The sequence below is a fragment of the Strix uralensis genome, chromosome 11 (assembly GCF_047716275.1).
Source record: "Strix uralensis isolate ZFMK-TIS-50842 chromosome 11, bStrUra1, whole genome shotgun sequence".
Lineage (NCBI taxonomy): Eukaryota > Metazoa > Chordata > Aves > Strigiformes > Strigidae > Strix > Strix uralensis.
In genome coordinates this window covers 9,440,350-9,457,655 of record NC_133982.1, presented here as the reverse complement: position 1 = coordinate 9,457,655, position 17,306 = coordinate 9,440,350, and the positions used below count along the sequence as shown (strand labels likewise).

At 37.1% G+C, this 17,306-nt stretch overlaps 1 protein-coding gene across 1 annotated transcript in view; it reads right to left on the bottom strand.

Annotated features, from left to right (window-relative positions):
* The window catches only part of THSD4 (thrombospondin type 1 domain containing 4), a 306,588-nt gene that overhangs the window by 30,350 nt on the left and 258,932 nt on the right, over positions 1-17,306 (bottom strand). The window contains exons 8-10 of the mRNA XM_074880649.1: positions 9,196-9,371; positions 5,360-5,456; positions 4,225-4,467 (exon numbers count right to left, since the gene is read on the bottom strand). Of these exons, the coding sequence (XP_074736750.1) occupies positions 4,225-4,467; positions 5,360-5,456; positions 9,196-9,371 (516 nt within the window). The remainder of the gene's footprint in view (positions 1-4,224; positions 4,468-5,359; positions 5,457-9,195; positions 9,372-17,306) is intronic.

The window sequence follows — 17,306 nt, the reverse complement described above, 5'->3', positions numbered from 1 at the left end:
ACCCACAACTGCCAGTTCAATCACTTGAAGCTAGACCCACTGACTTAAAAATTGGGTGATTTTAGTTATTTTAGGCTACCCTACAACAAGTAACTCCAAATGACTAATTATTTATTGGTATTGAAGCCTGTTTAGTGCAGACAGTCATAATTATGCAGAGAAAGAAACCACGAACAGGAAAATGAACTCTGAACTGAAAGAGAGCATTTTGCTTAGGTTAGAGCTAACTTTCTTCCACAGAATGAAATAAGCACCAGTGGAATGCTATTCAACCAGACAAGCAGATACACAGTTTACACTTCTTCCCACAAACTTTTCCTGGAATGCTTTCCTCCTTTTCCTGGAATGCTTCCCTTCTCAGATTTCACGTTTGTCATTTTGCCTTTGAAATGCATGGATGATGTGTGATCATTCTGAATAAGGCTGTATTGTTAAAATAAAACTATACTGACTGACCTTGATATTAACAATATACTTCAGATTTTGGGGAAATATAGTGTAAAAACTGAAGACAGAGTCATAAATGCCTAATTCTCAGTGTTTGCAATCAGAAATAGAATTAATAAACAAAATTCACGTGGTTTAAGCAATCACTTTTTCAACAGAACTTGTATTGCTCACACTCACACTGCTCTTGTCTGAAACACCTACATTTATCTAGGAAAGCTACTACTTCAGCTCAGGAATGCACCCTATACAACAGGGTCTGCAGACCAAGCATCAGAAAGATTACAGAAAAGTGGGTTTTTTCCACGTTACTGGCAAGATAGGAAGAAGCAGGGCACAAAATATCAGTACAATACCTTCATCTTTCTGCAAAAGACTTCTCTTTTCTTTAGATCAAAACACACATCTGCACATTTACAAAAACCAAACTGCCATGCCTCTGAGTTAAAGGCAAAAAGAAGTCCCATCTTGCCTAGAAGACCTAGGCAATTTGCACAGAAAACTCAGCTGCATCTTTGTTGATATTTGCATCTAAAAAGAGTGTAGAAAAGGGCTAGGTTGTAACAGTTAAAGCTTATGTACCTCAAATGTGGGTTTACTGAAGCCTGCACTGTCACTGACACTGATTCATAAGATTATTGACACTACAAGTCTTAAGCCACTGGACTGAAGATGAGTTTTCTCCTCCTTTCCATTTCTAGTGATTCACTTGAACTTGCAGTCTTTGTTTAAGATCTGGGAATAATTAGCTCCTGGAGCACATATTTTACCTCCTGGATCTCAAAGCCTCTACAGATTTAATAGTGACCGTTAAATAATTTTTTATATTGTATTATCATATTTTGTAACTAACAATTCAAACATCTCATCCTGGGTTTACCGAAATCAATTTCCTTCGTCATGCAACCAACAGGTAACTTATACTTGTGATCAGGAAATAGAAAGAAAGGAGATCAATACATTCAGTCATGTATTCAAAAAAATATTGCACCAGAGATCTGTACTAATTCTAAATTATGAATTTATGACTTTAAATAAAATAAGGGTGGCTGTAGTTGATGGTAACTGTTGGCTGGCACACTTCAATTTCAGGACAGAAAATTTAAAATTACAATTCCCACTAAAGCTATATTTGTTCAAGAATTTCATTCTATCAAAAGTAAGACTTTGTATCTCACCAGCTAACTTTCACTAATATTTCAGAAAAAGCTATTACATCTTCTGAAATCTAAGGAAAAACTCAGCAGTTTGCACTCTTCAACCTCTTTTCTAATTCTTCTTTAGGAAAGTAACAAACATGCTGCCATGACTGATAACAAATTACACACCTCAAGTAATTTCCAAGAAGTAGATAACAGTTTTAAGGCACAGGTGGTGCTCGAAGAAGATGAAGTGAGGTACTCTGCCTGTAAGATCAGACAAAATTTGGACGAAGATCCTGTGGCTCCAGGACTGGAGGGATTTGCAGTGCACCAACCCTCTTCTCTCTGGACAACAGAGAGGGATGATGTGCTACTTCACTTCCCTGACAGCATGTGGTAGCAGTTTCCACACTGTCCAAATTCTAGCAGATGTATTTGCTCAATCATTTTAAATGGAAATCTGGGACAAGAGTTGGTGGCAGATCTCATGGGAAGCATTTTCACTTAAAAAAAAAATTATAATAGTATTTTTTTTCCAAGCCAAAGGTTTACTGAAAAGTGCTTTGAAATCTCACAGCCTGTCATCAAAACTGTTAATTTATCCTCCCTTTTTCCTTAGGTAGCACAAAAGTAATTTTTCTTTCTTCTTCCAACTTAAAATTTCCTAAAGTTATTTAGTTTTGACAGGTTCATTTTGGGGAAAAAAAAAAAAAAAAAGGAAATTAAAGACCACGTATCGTCTACATTTCTGCATAAAGAAATAAAGTAGCAGAAAAAAGGAAAACATGGGAAAAAAGAAAAAAAGAAATGTCCTATATTGAATCATACAAAAATGAAAACAAAACCTTGAATAGTACAAAATTTATTTCTGAATTTTTCACTCCATTTTTTATCAGCCTATATGACCTACTTTGACTTGAAATGCCTTGGAGGCATCAAGAGATTTACATGGGCTTCTCACATGAAGATAACAAGGAATGTTCATACAGCCTCAACAGTGTCAGGATCCTGCTCTCAAGGTCCAGTTCCTTTTGAATTTAACTTCATCAGAACACACACACATTCTCCAAATAACGGGAAAAGAGATACTCGTTTTTAACAGTTACCTTGTTAAATTTCATTGATTAAATTTAAGCTGTATAGGATGCTGGAAGATATCCTTTGAATTCTGTTTTCCTACAATTTTGCTATCATCATTTTGACTCAAATTAATACCACTGCCAATATCTACTCGATCACTGAAGAAATGGCAAGAACTATGTTCAAATGTCCATAAGGTCCATAGGAAATACAACCAGGACTTCTACAATGTAAAGGAAGAATAAATTTACCATAATGTGTTCCTGCAACTGCATCATAATTTACCTGATTTGGATACTAAAATTCACCACGTATATGATAATCCAGACATTCAGCAGGTGATACTCACTGATTGCTGCTAAACAATAACCAGGTACAATTGAGGATTCTGCCCATATGGCTTGTGTTAAAGACACATAGTGTATTTAAATGCCAACAAAAATAATTCTGGTTTACATTCTCTCCTTTTCTCCACAAAAAGGCAGACTTCAAAAAAGTCTTCTGACCTTTATAGGCTGTATTTTAGCTCTAACACTTCTGCAGTAATCTCTCCAAGGAAACAAGTTTTTTCAGTATACTGGGAAGTGATTTTGACTAGTATCAATATTGCAGGATTTTTTTAGCTCTATCTGTACCTATAACACGGACACTCATCTGGCCTTGGAACAAATTCGCAAAGTGTCCTCTCAAACTAATTAGGATACAAATGTTCTCAGTGTGTATGAGCTGGTGACAGTCAGCAGAGTTCCCTCACTGGTACATCTTTATTTCAAAGCTCTGCGATTTTTTAGGTATGGTGATGAGTGACTATGTATAGTACAAAAGATTTCACTTTTGCTATCACAAAAACTTATTCTTCCACAGAATTGTTTGTGCTATGCATTACTGAATCTGTGGTCACTGTGAATGTCTTACAGCAAAGATTAATCTGGCAAGCTCCGAGTCATGTATCCATCACATCCCAAAAGCTAATTACCAGTCCTTTTCCATCCCTCTTCCTTCCCACTTCTCCCCTATGAAAACCTCAGTTTTTTGAAGTCACATTGTTGCTGTTCCAGTAACATCCAATGAGGCAAAGATACGGAATCCTTGTGAAACCTTCCCGTAAAGATCAGAAAACTGTTGACAAAGACACAAAAAGCACGGAGGGTGTATCTGACAAAGCTGGAGAGGCCAAATGGAAGGATAAAGGATGCCAAAGAATGTTGAGGAAAGCAGCTGTGTATCAAGGGTGTGAGACAGATCAGTTTGCCATAAAATCCTGAAATATTTCCTTTCAAAAGCAAATGCCATATATTTCCTTTTAATTTAAAGGCTTTGTCTTTCATATTTTAAATTTTGTTGTTTCTACTGATTTAAATATAAGCATGCATAATAGTACTGATGTGTCTTTTGCTTGTACGATAACAGAAAACACCAGGTCCAGCAATGCTTTGGCACATACAAGAGCTGCTGAACAGCCACAGTGTTTTTTTCCTCCATGCTTCTCCTCTACTATGCTGGAACCTTCCCATGTGCCATCTATTTTTTGTGCATTGGTGTATGAAGCACTTACCTTTCCCACATGTGGTAGTGCACTCAGTTTTTCCAGTCTGTTTCCAGTTGTGTTCTCGGTTTTGTCTAGGTGGTTGCACAGCAGGCACCTGGTTTTCTGGCTGATGAGAAGAAAATCTTCCTGGCTGAATAACTGGAAAAGTTCCAGCTGACTGTCCAGTGAGAGTGTCTGTCTCCCTATGCAAATCCTCATCCTCTTGATTTGTACTTTCTGGCATTCCTAACTGGCCATTCAAGGGCTCCCCTGATGATGGACAATAACAAAAAAGTAAAATAATGAACCTCACTTGCAAATATGTCTGTTTTCATCCACTAATAATCACAACTGGAGCATCATTAAATTTGAAAGCAGCTTTAATCTGCTACGCAGAGACTTCCTAATAGCATCCTGCAAAGATTGTGTTGTTTTAAACTAAGATAACCAAGTATCAGCCAGCAAATACATTAAAAACTGAAGAATCTCCAAACACTCTGTAGAGTTAATGTACCCAGTGTCAAAATTTCCCAACGTATTCTGTGCCTCCCCATGTCACAGCACAGCTGCTCCTCATCATGAAAAGACTGCAAACACACTTAGAAATTTGTCAAAGCAAATCACGAACATTAAAAGTAGGACCCAACTCACTTGCAAATTTTCTACTGTTCCTCAGAACTTCGTATCAGTACACACAGCACATATCCACAGCTCAGTCAGGAGCAAGAGCTGTCCAGATTCTAGCTTGGGAAGGCAACAGTTACGTGTTTGATCCTCTCCAGTTGGGAGAGGAAAGAGAAACTGCAAAGGGTTCTTTTAAATTATCTCAAAGTCTGAAGAGAAAAATCATGTTCTATTTCATTTCTGAGAAGTGGTTACAACCTCCAGCTCATGCAAAGCCATGGTTAACATTTTAACGACAAAATAACTAAATGTAGAAATATGTGACCAGATGCCCTGATACAGTATAAATAATCCCTGTCAGTATTAATTCACTTAAGTTACCAAATCTATACAGACTTCTCTTCCAACATGTAGGGTGAAATTCTGCACCTTTCCCACATCAATGGCAGTATTTACACTGAATTTAATGGTATGAATTTCTCTGTTAGCTTATTGGGTAACAAAATGTGTTTAATAATAGGAAATAGTGGCATTTTACCTGGCCTCCTGTGAGCAAGCAACTGAGGACTAATAACATTGTCTCCTGGAATGATATACTCATAATGTATACCTGGGTTAGGCTGCTGATGTATCATCTAAAAAGAAAAAGAGCCATATATTCACTTCTTCCACTTGTTATATTACTAATGCTTAAATATGTACTTGAACCGATCAACTATCAACATTATTTATCATTGGTCACGACAGAAACAATGGTTAATGACTGTCTCCAAAAAATGGAAAAAAATGTATTTGTTTCTGGAAGAAATCAGAAAATCCAAGCTACTGTGTTTGCAAACTGAACTAGCTTGTGATGGCAAAGAAACTGTTTCTCTAGATCTTCTTTGAAAAATGTAAAACTGACATGCTTGGGCCAAGGTGCAGCTCTGGACTGCACCAGCTACAGCCTCGTCTCTTGCCAGCATGGGCAGCAGAGGCTCACACCAGGGCTCAGCAGCAGAAGAGACAGTCCTAAGGTCTCCAAAACACTGCCAGGTAGAAGGAGCTTGACAGATGCCTGAGGAAACATAAGCAAGGAAGAAACAAAACAGAGAAAAATGAATACCACAGACCCCAATCTACAAATCTAACCAACTGCCTTTATTAAGGTTTATCAGTTGTACTTGAAGAGAGCACATGCAGACAGTACATGTGTTATTCTGCGTGTACCATCTCACAAATCAAACTCTTCCTTTCATCACCATGCAGCTACCTCTGCACCACTCAGTGGAGGCTCAACAATCAACTAGCTAAAATTACTAACGTTATGCCGCTCTCACCATAAGCACTGCTCAATGAAGATCAAGTGAAAAGATTACAAAGGCACACATATTTGCTACAGCAGCTGAAGAACACCCGTGCAACCCTCCTGCATCCTTCCACATTAATTTTCAACTGAATGAAGATGCAGTGTAAGTGCAGACAGACTCCCACTGCTTTACAGCTAGCCACAACAACTCTATCAAAGTGTTCTTTATGAAACACAGGCATGAACCACAGGTCTTTCTCCTTTAAATGTGAAAATGAAGCTGAGTAGCTTCAGAACACTGCTGCACAAGCCAATGCAAGCTGACATGAGCATGCCTCTGGAAGTCAGTGTTACTTCTTGTGTGCTTGCATTTAGGCATAATAAGACCTGAGCAAGATACGACTTTATGAAAGCTTTTTAAAATGGTTAGCAGCGCACTCCACACACAACTGGCTTGTATTACACTGCTGCTGCCGAGAGCCTGAGCATACTCACACTAGAAATGCAGAGATACCATCAGCTGCTAATTTCACTAGTTTAGCTTTGATTCTGTACTGCTTCTACTGACACTGCTGCTTTAAAAGTCCTGAAGTCTTTGTGGGGATTGGTCTGGTACAAGCCTCAGATTACACTTAACTTAAAGTACCTAAAGCAAAATGAAACAAACACCAGAGCCTGCACTAGCTCTTCGGTTCTAACAAACCATGGGCCGAAAAGAACACAGTCATACTATGCCAATGGCTTTATGAGCCAGCAGAGCACACTTACACTTCAAGGTTTCACTAAATTCGTCACACCAAGTAACATCAACTAGGGATTCAGACCCTTGTTTTTCCTTGTGTCAAAATCACTTTTTCCTTGCCAAATATAATAGCTGTTCCTCTAAACTCTGTCCCTCAGAGATCATTCACTTCTCTGAACCATCTAATCATGCATTGCCTGTAATATTTTTTGTAAGGGTTGGTCCTTCCCATGTCACTTTGGTATGCAAAAATTACACCATCTTTGTGTTTGGTCCTGAGAGAACTGAGCACTGTGAAGCTGACTTCAGAGGAAGAGTACACCCCCCCCCACCACCTTCCAGAACCAGGACCCTGTTCTTAAGATGTTTCCAGGAACAGCTTTCCAACAGTTCCCATGGTTTTTCCATCACATTTCTCAAAACAACTGACAGGCACATGTTATAAAGAGCTTAACTGATGAAGTCCCTGTGAAGATATTGTCACAGCTTTCCTGCAGGAAAATACCTGGAATTACATAATAGTTTTGCTTTGAGTTAGTGGACTTTGTAGCAATGTATACTTCACACTTGGACAAAACTTGCATCTCTTTTTATCTTGCTAATTGTAACCTGCTGTAACTTAAGAGAGTTTTTTCCTCTACATTTTTAAAGTGGAAGGAAGACAGCATGAACTCAGGAAAAAGCAACAGAAAGCCATTTGGAGTTCCCATCTGTAAATCTCTTTATTTTTCTACACAGAGCATAAAGATCATGAGTATGGATGAAAAGAGAATTACATGATTCAGAAACGACAAGACAAAGTCTAAAACAAGACATCTGTATCTGCGTGGCTACAAATTTCAAAGCCAAGAGAGGCTGTGTCATACTGATGATTGATTTTCTTTCATCTATCACTATCCATTTTTATCTTCCCACACTATATTGAAAAAGACACTAAACTATTAGCTCATAATGAATTGTAGTATTCCTCATATCTACAAGCAACATCTCAGGTAAGAGTCCAGTCAAATTAGATGTGACAATCCATAGTATCAGCCACAGAGCAAAACTGATAAAGCTATGCCCATCATGCCAGATTTCGTATATTTACTACAAAAGCAAAAAAAGAAGAGACCAAGCCTAAACTAAAACATTAAAACATGATAAATTTAAGCGTAAAGTTTTTTTATGGTATTACTTTGGAGACATCTGTTTAATCCATTTCCTGATCCTTTTCTCTCCAGGTCATTAAGTATTAGGCATCAATCAACTGACAATAAAAACTTAAGATTAAACCTCAGCTCAGAGCATCCTGTAACTACACAACAACACGTATGTCTGCATTGCAGAATCTAGAAGCCCGGTCTTTTAATCTTACAGGCTTTTGCCAGTCTTACATTGCAATCAATCAGAAATTATCCTGAAAGAAGTATTGTTTGCATAATTCTTACATTGCTTTTTAAAGACACCGTATAGCAGATGGGGAATAACTTTGCCAACATCTAACTTTTCTCAGCTGAGTAATCAGGGTAGTTACTATTTGTTTTTCTATGAAACAACCCAGCACACTCACTTTTCCACCCCATGTTGCACTTAAGGGCAAAAAAGCCATAGCTGGATGAAACAACCATATCACCACTTAATCTATTTTTTTCCAATGAATGTATTTTACCATGTGTAAGTGTATAATCTCAGAACACACCATTTATCTTTGAGTAAATTGTAATCAATCCCAGTTATATATGTTATTTCAATATGATGCAGTAAAAATCTGTCCCATCTGACGTAAACTGCTTTTTCAATGATTCCCCCCTTAGTCAGAATTTGTCTTTTCTCTTCCTTTCTCAAATGGCTATTATTTATGGTCTCCTAGCACAGCTTTGTATTAAAACTGCCCTGCTTCAAATCCCACATTCTGTAGGTTTTTGGACTTATGTTTCTTTTAAAGAAAATGGAGATGGTATCACTCTGTGAGAGGCCTTGTCAGATTTAGGTATTTGCTTCAGTTCACTGTAAAATTAAACTACACTAAAATTGCTTGATTAGGAAAGTATCCGAAGAAAATCTAGTTCACAAAAAACTTTTGTATGCTTTCTCTCTATTTTACTGAACAAGTAATGTTGTTTTACTGGATCAATAAAGTCTGAGAGAAAAAGGCTTCATTGCTATTTAGATTTCCTATGATCTGGAACAAGATGGGAACAACAGCAAGCAATAGTAAAATATAAAAAATACTGTTTCAAAATTAAAGGAACAAAACAGTAACAAGGTATTGGTACTGAATGTCATTTTAGTGTTGCCTGTTAACAATGAACTGAACAATTTTTTTCTATCACGAAGATTAATCTGAATACAAGAAACTTACATAGACATCAAGGACTTCATTTGTTGGCCCATCAGCTAAAAACGACTCCCCTGCAGTGCTGGAGATTTCATTAGGGCGTTTATAAGTGAACATTGTCCCACCACCTTCGTATCTCCCAGGTCGATCAATTGCCCAGTTTCCATTGATGATGGACCGTCCTGATCGACTCCGCAACGCTGTAGAGGATGGGGACACAAACACAAGGACTTTGATCAGAGGAAATCACCTTCACATATGGGTGCCAAATCAAATCCCTAAAGGTGCATTACACTGTTAGGTGTTCTCTGAAGCCAGGGGACAAAGCTCTGTGGCTGCTGAAAAGAACAGAGTTCTTTTAGTAGTTGTGGAAAAAAAGGCCAAGCTTTGAAAACTCTGTCTGAACACTTGGTATGTTTATGCTGCAAGAAAAGAAAGAAAAATCAAAGATAGCTTGGAAACCTTTTTCTACAGATTCTCATAGGTTGTCATGTGACTCTCAGCCAGCCAGCGGCATACATTTAACACACATGGTGCCGAGGAAGTGGTTTTCCTCGACTTCCTCCCCATTGAATTGACTGTTTTGTGATTTAGACAGAACAAAACACAGAGGCAGATACAGAAAATCAGTACATTATACAATACAGAAGCACCAAACAATTTAGGGACACATGAATATCCTGGGTTGCCAAATATTCCAGTTATTCTTTATGAAGCCACTTGGCTACTCTTTCCATTTCCTTTTCAGAACATGATTTTTTTTGCCAGAACATCTGCAAAGCCCTGATCTGCAGCACTGTTTGGAATTACAAGCTCTCTGAAAATGCTGATAGGATCTCTTGCAGAAAGAAGAGTGACTTTGCAAATCAGATACTAGCCAGGGAAGTATAAAATATGCATTCAATATCCAGTTGTGCAGTGCATTCCCTTTGTCATCATGGGCAAGTCATGGATTTCTAGGTGCCTCTGTTTCTTCTTGTTCCTACTTCCTTTATCTGTCTATGTGACTACAATTTTAAGTACTTAAGGTCAGAAACTCCTGCCACATACATGTGCATAATTTTATGCAATATTACAGTTATGTATTTTAAAAGATAGTAATATCTTGAGGCTGAAACCACATCAGACACTGTTTAAGTACACAGGAAGGACATGACCCCTTTCCTAAAGGCTCTACTCAAACATTTTCAATTTTATTACAGAATAATTTGCTTTTAAATACAGACTTTAGAACAGACACCAAAATCTATTAATATCCTTGGCTGTATATTGCTTCACAATTTACTTTTTAATGCAAATTCAAGGTACAAGCTTTGAACTTACAAAAATTTAGGGTTGAGAATCCACTTATTCCACAGACTGTTTCTTTGTCCTGTCACAACAACTGCGATACTCAGTTAAAATGCTCTCAGGATTACACACAACTATTTATACTGCTGGGAAAAACATTAAAAGCCCACATGCATGGCCTAGATGATGGGAAATTAAATTTATGCCATTAATTCCACAGTAATACACAGTAGAGAAGAAACTTAAATTGTTCTTACGTATTTCAGACATCTGAATTAACTGAACTAATCAACAGAAGCAGTCTTTCTGCTTTTGCTGAAGGCCTCTCGGTGAAGAACATCAGTGTGATCGTGTGGTGAGAAATGATCACAAAATGTCAGTGTAAAGGTGCATTATGTTAAGATAAAAAAAGACAGCAATAGAAAACCAATCTGCAAATATCATTCTTTTATATAAATTAGTGATTTTAAGTGCAATACTATTGCCACATTTCAAAAAACTGTGTCAATCACTTCATTACTCTTCAAGTATGCCCCCTTGTTGAACGAAAACTTTCTGTATTGAGAAAATTCCATAGTTACAGATAAAGATGCAGACAAATATAGACATATGGATCAAAAATCAGTTATTCCAATTCAAAACAAAAAAAAAAAGGGGGGGAAGTAATCAACAAAAATGTCTGTAAATTCAAAAAGAATACTTTTCACAATGTGTGCATATAGGCCTATCAGCTTCAATACAATAAGAAGCTGTTGAGGGGAACACTGTAATAAGATTCAAGAAGGGACTGGACTGGTAGATTTAAAAAAAAAATTAATAAAAGTAAATAGTTGCAAAAGAACAGCTTGATATTTAAGGTTTGAACTTCATAATATCCTAAGTATATTAGACTAAGACCTGTAATTGAGCAGATTATTTTATATTTGCCAACTGCATATTCTTACAGTATCTTATGAAACACCTTACTGTTGGTCACTACAAAATACAGGGAACTGGACAGATCACTGCCTTGATCCACAGAGTAAGTTCTGTAACCCTACTAGAAGACTGAGCTGATATCCAGGCTTAAAAGCAATCCAGAACAGAAGAACTCAGAACAGAACACACTGAGTGAAGGGACAGTGACACTCTTGGTGTCCTTGCCTTGTTAAGTTGCAAGATTCAAAGTCTTTTTCCCCATGGGAGTGGTTGCTACTGACTAACTGGTTTTAATTTACTTAATATTGATGAAATTATTTATAGCAGATGACTTCATTGTGCTTTTTGATAAAATTTGTATACAGTGCTTAGATACCATCATGTACTTACGTCTCTTGTAAGTCCTTACCATTGTTAATTGTTAATGAAAAAGCAACAGTTCATTAGACAAAGTGAGTGACTCCATCAGTCTTCAAGCATCAACCAACTAGAATTTTCAGTTATGTTTGTGATTTCAAGTCAGCTTGCATTAGTTTGCCTTATAATACATGCAGAAACAGAGGTATGCAATACTAATATATTATCTAACTACTGCTAATAGATCTGAATTGCAGTTGTATGGGCTTTATTAATCATCCCTGCACTAAATAGCATCAGCAATAGCGTGGCCAGCAGGGACAGGGAAGGGATCTTACCCCTGTACTCAGCACTGGTGAGGCCGCACCTCGATCACTGTGTTCAGTTTTGGGCGCCTCACTCCAAAAAGGCCATTGAATGACTCGAGCGTGTCCAGAGAAGGGCAACGAAGCTCGTGCAGGGTCTGGAGCACAGGTCTGATGGGGAGCAGCTGAGGGAACTGGGGGGGTTTAGTCTGGAGAAGAGGAGGCTGAGGGGAGACCTCATCGCCCTCTACAACTACCTGAAAGGAGGGTGCAGAGAGCTGGGGATGAGTCTCTTTAACCAAGTAATAAGCAATAGGACAAGAGGGAATGGCCTCAAGTTGCACCAGGGAAGGTTTAGACTAGATATTAGGAAGCATTTCTTTCCAGAAGGGGTTGTTGGGCATTGGAATGGGCTGCCCAGGGCAGGGGTGGAGTCCCCATCCCTGGAGGGGTTTAAGAGTTGAGTTGACCCAGCACTGAGAGATCTGGTGGAGCTGGGAACTGTCAGTGTGAGGTTAATGGTTGGACTGGATGATCTTCAAGGGCTTTTCCAACCTAGATGATTCTGTGATTCTGTAAACTGATACAGTCACACCTCTAGAGAGGCTAAGGACTCAGCAACCTACTTTTTCAAAGTGGGGTAACAATTGACATGTGTGCAATCTGAAAATTTAAAATATAAATTAGTCTTTACTATTAGTATCCCAGGTTGTGCAAGAAAAAAATTTAACCGGATTGAATCTGTTTTTCATTAAAAGGAAAATAAGGTAGTAACTGTACAAAATGAGTATAAAAGTATATAAATTAATTTAAAAGATGTATATTATTGCATTCCCTTCTTTCTACACTATAATTTTTTTTTTCCATCATTCTGGACAAAATGTAAGATGTAGGAATGTTAAGGATTAAAGCAGTTGGCTACCACCAGTTCTGAACCTATAAGAAAGAAGTCCTTACTGTTGACAGTCTTTTCTTCAAGGAAATACGTAGGACTGCCCCTGAACCACCTGTCCCTGTAAAGAGCCTTGAAGTTTCAGACTTTTACTTCTCCCTATGCAAAACACTCGGTGGCTAGACAGAGCTGCACCCACATAAACTCAGCAGGCATGAGTCACAGTGCGAACTTCCCACGTTTCTGCACTTCTGAAGGAAAGCAAAGTTAGTCTGTATCATTCCCAATAAAGCACTAAAATAGCTGGCATAATCAAGAACCTGGTACATTTGGCTTGCAACTGAAGTAAAAAATTTAAATAGCATTGATGGCTCTGGATCTGACCCTGCAAAAATATATTCACGTATTTTGAAATTTTATTTTACTTAATGCTACATGTTTATTTTCCCAAGACCTGTCATACATCTGCTTGCTTCCCAGGTCTCATTTTCTGACACATTGACAAAACAGTGTCTATACTGCGAACATTAGTTGAAAAATATTTTATACAACACCAGCCATGAAAATGGCATCATCATTACTCATATAGTGCTGGGATGAAACATTATGGCTCACAAACTATTGCATACACGTTAAATATGAAATCCATTCACACTATTTACATGCTATTTATACTTGTAACATTTTAATTCAAACAACTGTGGAGCAAATGCTTCTGCAAAATTTGTTGGAGACTGATTTTACATTGTTTTTTAATATGGAGTACTTCCTCAACTTTATGATTTGAGTATTTTTCTTATATTGCTGCTAAACAAATAAAATAAATGAATTATCAAGGGTGCAGAAAAAAGAGAGCGAGCTGGCTAAGATTAAATAGTTGTTAATAATCAAGCTGTAGAAAGATGGCTGTCTGAGAAACTCAGAGTCCATTAAACTTTCATTTCAAATCCATCATATGACAGGTCTAAAAGAGGCCTCCCCATAAAAAGAGAAAACGTGCCTCTTTTATGTTTTGATCACTCTGCAGCTACCACCTCAACTGTGCCCCCTGAAGAATTTTTATGGTGCTAATATTTTTAGCCAAAGCATGAAAGTTTATGAAGAGCTTTACCGTTAATTCCTCATACAGTCTGTAGCTGATTTCATCTATCTTTCATCCTGGGATCAGCTTCTTAACTAAAACTGTGCTGTTTACAGTGGCCTTCAGTAATATTTTGCACCAGAGATATGGAATATTTCAGGATACAAACTCTGATCAACACTTCTGCTTGGGCTAAAACTCTATGGCAAAATCTCAATAGGCCATACATTAAGACTTGTATTTCAAGTATCTGAAGAGTATTAATTTTTTTTTCTACAGTTCAGCTTCCAACTCTCCTTTTAAAGATGTTTTACAGCTCCTGCCTTCCTGTTTAACAATTCTATACAGCCTCTCCTACAACTCAGAAAAAAAAATAGTGAAAGATAATTTGAATCAAAAGGTTGTTGATGCCATGGTGCAATGGAGGGAAGTTCTGTAAACAATGAACTCATGATGGTTTATAAGAGTAGCTTTTGTAATCCTAATTTAAACTACATCACTGCAATCAGAAATTTTTTTTAAAAAAAAGTCCATCTCTCCACTACTTTAAAGGTAATTCCATTACTATAGTTCCCTTTTACTGTGATGCCAACTCTCTTGATTCTAACTCACAACATGCTCCAGCTCCTGAACGTTAGCAACTACTACATACTCTCAGGTGAATTTTAAAAAACCCCAAAACCTATAAAAAAGTTTGTAACACACAGAACTAGAAAAATATACAAGATGTGAACTTAGTATACTATGTCAAAGCTAGGCTACAAGTAAAAAGACTCCAGTATTATTACTGTTGTGAAAAACATCATCTAGCCTGTATCAAAACTTTGTATAAAACTTTTAAGTATGTAACAGCAAATTAAGAATCTTACACAGGAAAAAATGCACTGCTCCTTACCATTTACTAACCCAGTTGTTCTGGCATACATCAGTCACTCCACTTTCTCCTTTCCCTTCAGCTATAGCTAATTTAACAGCTAAGGTAAGTTTTGGTGTTCCAGTTTTTAAAAGTTTCACTCAACTCTCTCAGATAGGCAATTTCCTCATTAAAACTACAGCATCTCATTTACAGTATTACACCAAAAAACCCCAATCCCCCTCTAAAAAATCAGAGTGTGGATACAATTCAAGTAAAACCATTTGCTCCTCCACTCAAAAGTCCTACCTTAGACTAAGTGCCTAGCACTGCTCAAGCAGATGGAGAGGAATTTGGGAAAAGCTGATAGCACTGCATATCTCCTGAAGATAGTGTTCAAAAATGTGTTCTCATTCCCATGACAGCAGCTCATATGCATATTATTAGACATAGGGTAACTGCCTGATTAATTTTCTGCTCCTCTGTAGTCTCCTTGTTTCCAGAATTATTGTCTATTTTTAATGACTCAGGGTCCCACTTGGTTAAAACTGACCCGAAAGTCTTTCTAGCCTCTCTCAACTCTGAAAACTAAGTAAATAGCTGGAATTTGGTCATCTTAAGGTGATTCACCTGCGATATAATAAATATTAACCCAAACAATAAAATAACTCTCTGTCATGAACTGTATGTGTGAAAATAACTGTCTTGATGAAAGGAAAATGTCGTGAGTCAGACACAGTGAGGTAATGGTGAGTCAGTAAAAGAGCATTACATGTACAGATCCACTGCAGAGATTAGAGAAATAACTCTACATGACAAATCCTAATATACTTCCAGCTAACAAGTCAAGTTTGAACAAAAGTAGTTTTCCAGGTATTTTTAGTTACCTAAATTAGTAACAAGACTCATTAAATCTACAGTGGAAAAAGACCTGAAGACTTCCAGAACTTTTGATTTCACAGTAAGTTCACATTATGCAAGAAATCCTCTTCTTGTGGCATTTTCCTAAGTCTTAATTCTGGGAAATGCCCAAAACATTTGCTTGTGAAAATTAAAGTTTGCATAAGCCAATGTAAAAATACATTCAGCTTGACTTACAGGACAAAAGTTCATATCACATCTTAATTGATCTCATTATTATTATAACATAATACAACAAAAAGGACAAAAAAGAAAGTGAGCAATTAAATAGGAACAAATGGCAACTGCCTCTATAAGATATGCAATTTACAGCGTACTCATGTTAATGTGCCACGTATTGTCAGCATTACACATGTGGAATTGTTACATGTCATCAGACAGCACCATTTAAAGATACTCCAAAATATGAAGAGAAAAACAGAGTGTTTCTTTTATTTATTATTCAGCTTACTTAAATATTTCTGAATATTGACAGTAAAAAATGCCAGAAAAAGATTCAAGTGCTTCCAATAAAGGTAATAATCAAAAGCTTAGCATTAAATACTAACATAAACATTGTAGACATGCAAAAAAACTCCCCGTGAATTTTATCGATCAGTGTTTAGCATGAATGAATGATTAAAATCTAGTAAATTAATTTTTAAAATCTACTGTGAAGGTGCCGGACAGTTTTCAAGGCAAACAATTCTGGGCAGCAGATTGTTTATGGCAAAAACTTACAGTGAAATTTTTGAACAAACCATTAGTTTGGATTTGAATTTGGTGGATGGGTAAGAAAAGCAATAATTTTGTAGAACTATGTGAAGGACAACTATCTAAGCAACTTCTACAACAATTAGCAACACTGTGCAAGGTAAAATAAGAGTTTTCAGTTTATTTATCCTCATGTTTGTCAAATGTAGATTTTGATAGTTCATTTATGTACATGTTCAGCTTTAGTCTACCCAATGTTAAACACACCTCATATAATATAAAGTAAGTCCGGTCTGGCATTGAAAATTTATAAAATAGATGCTAAAAGCTTTGTATGATCCAGGAAGAATATACATGCACTATTCCCAGCATATACATGCACTATTTATTCCCAGTACAACGTCCCACCTGTGCTTCAGAAAACTGGAAACATCCCAATCCATATAAGCAGTTCGATGTATTTTGTAAACTTATTGCTGAATGACTCCTATTTTTCTAACCACTTCATATCTGAAGAGAAATATTTTATGTGTGGGCCTAGTACCTCACTATCCACAGTACATTTTCACCCAAAATCGCATAGGCACAGTACCAATAATAAAATGAAACCTCTCAAAACTGGCAACAGCACTAATATTCAGAGTAATACAGTATATTTTCTGTCCTAAGGCCTTTTTGTCTGGGAGAACAGTGTCCTAAGTCCTACTTAATTGCTTTACAAACCACATAAAGTCTTTAGAGAGACAGAATCAAAGTTATTTCCCATATATTAAAATTATTAAGTGTCTCTCATTTGGTCCTGACCCAAACAGAGAGAAGCAGAGA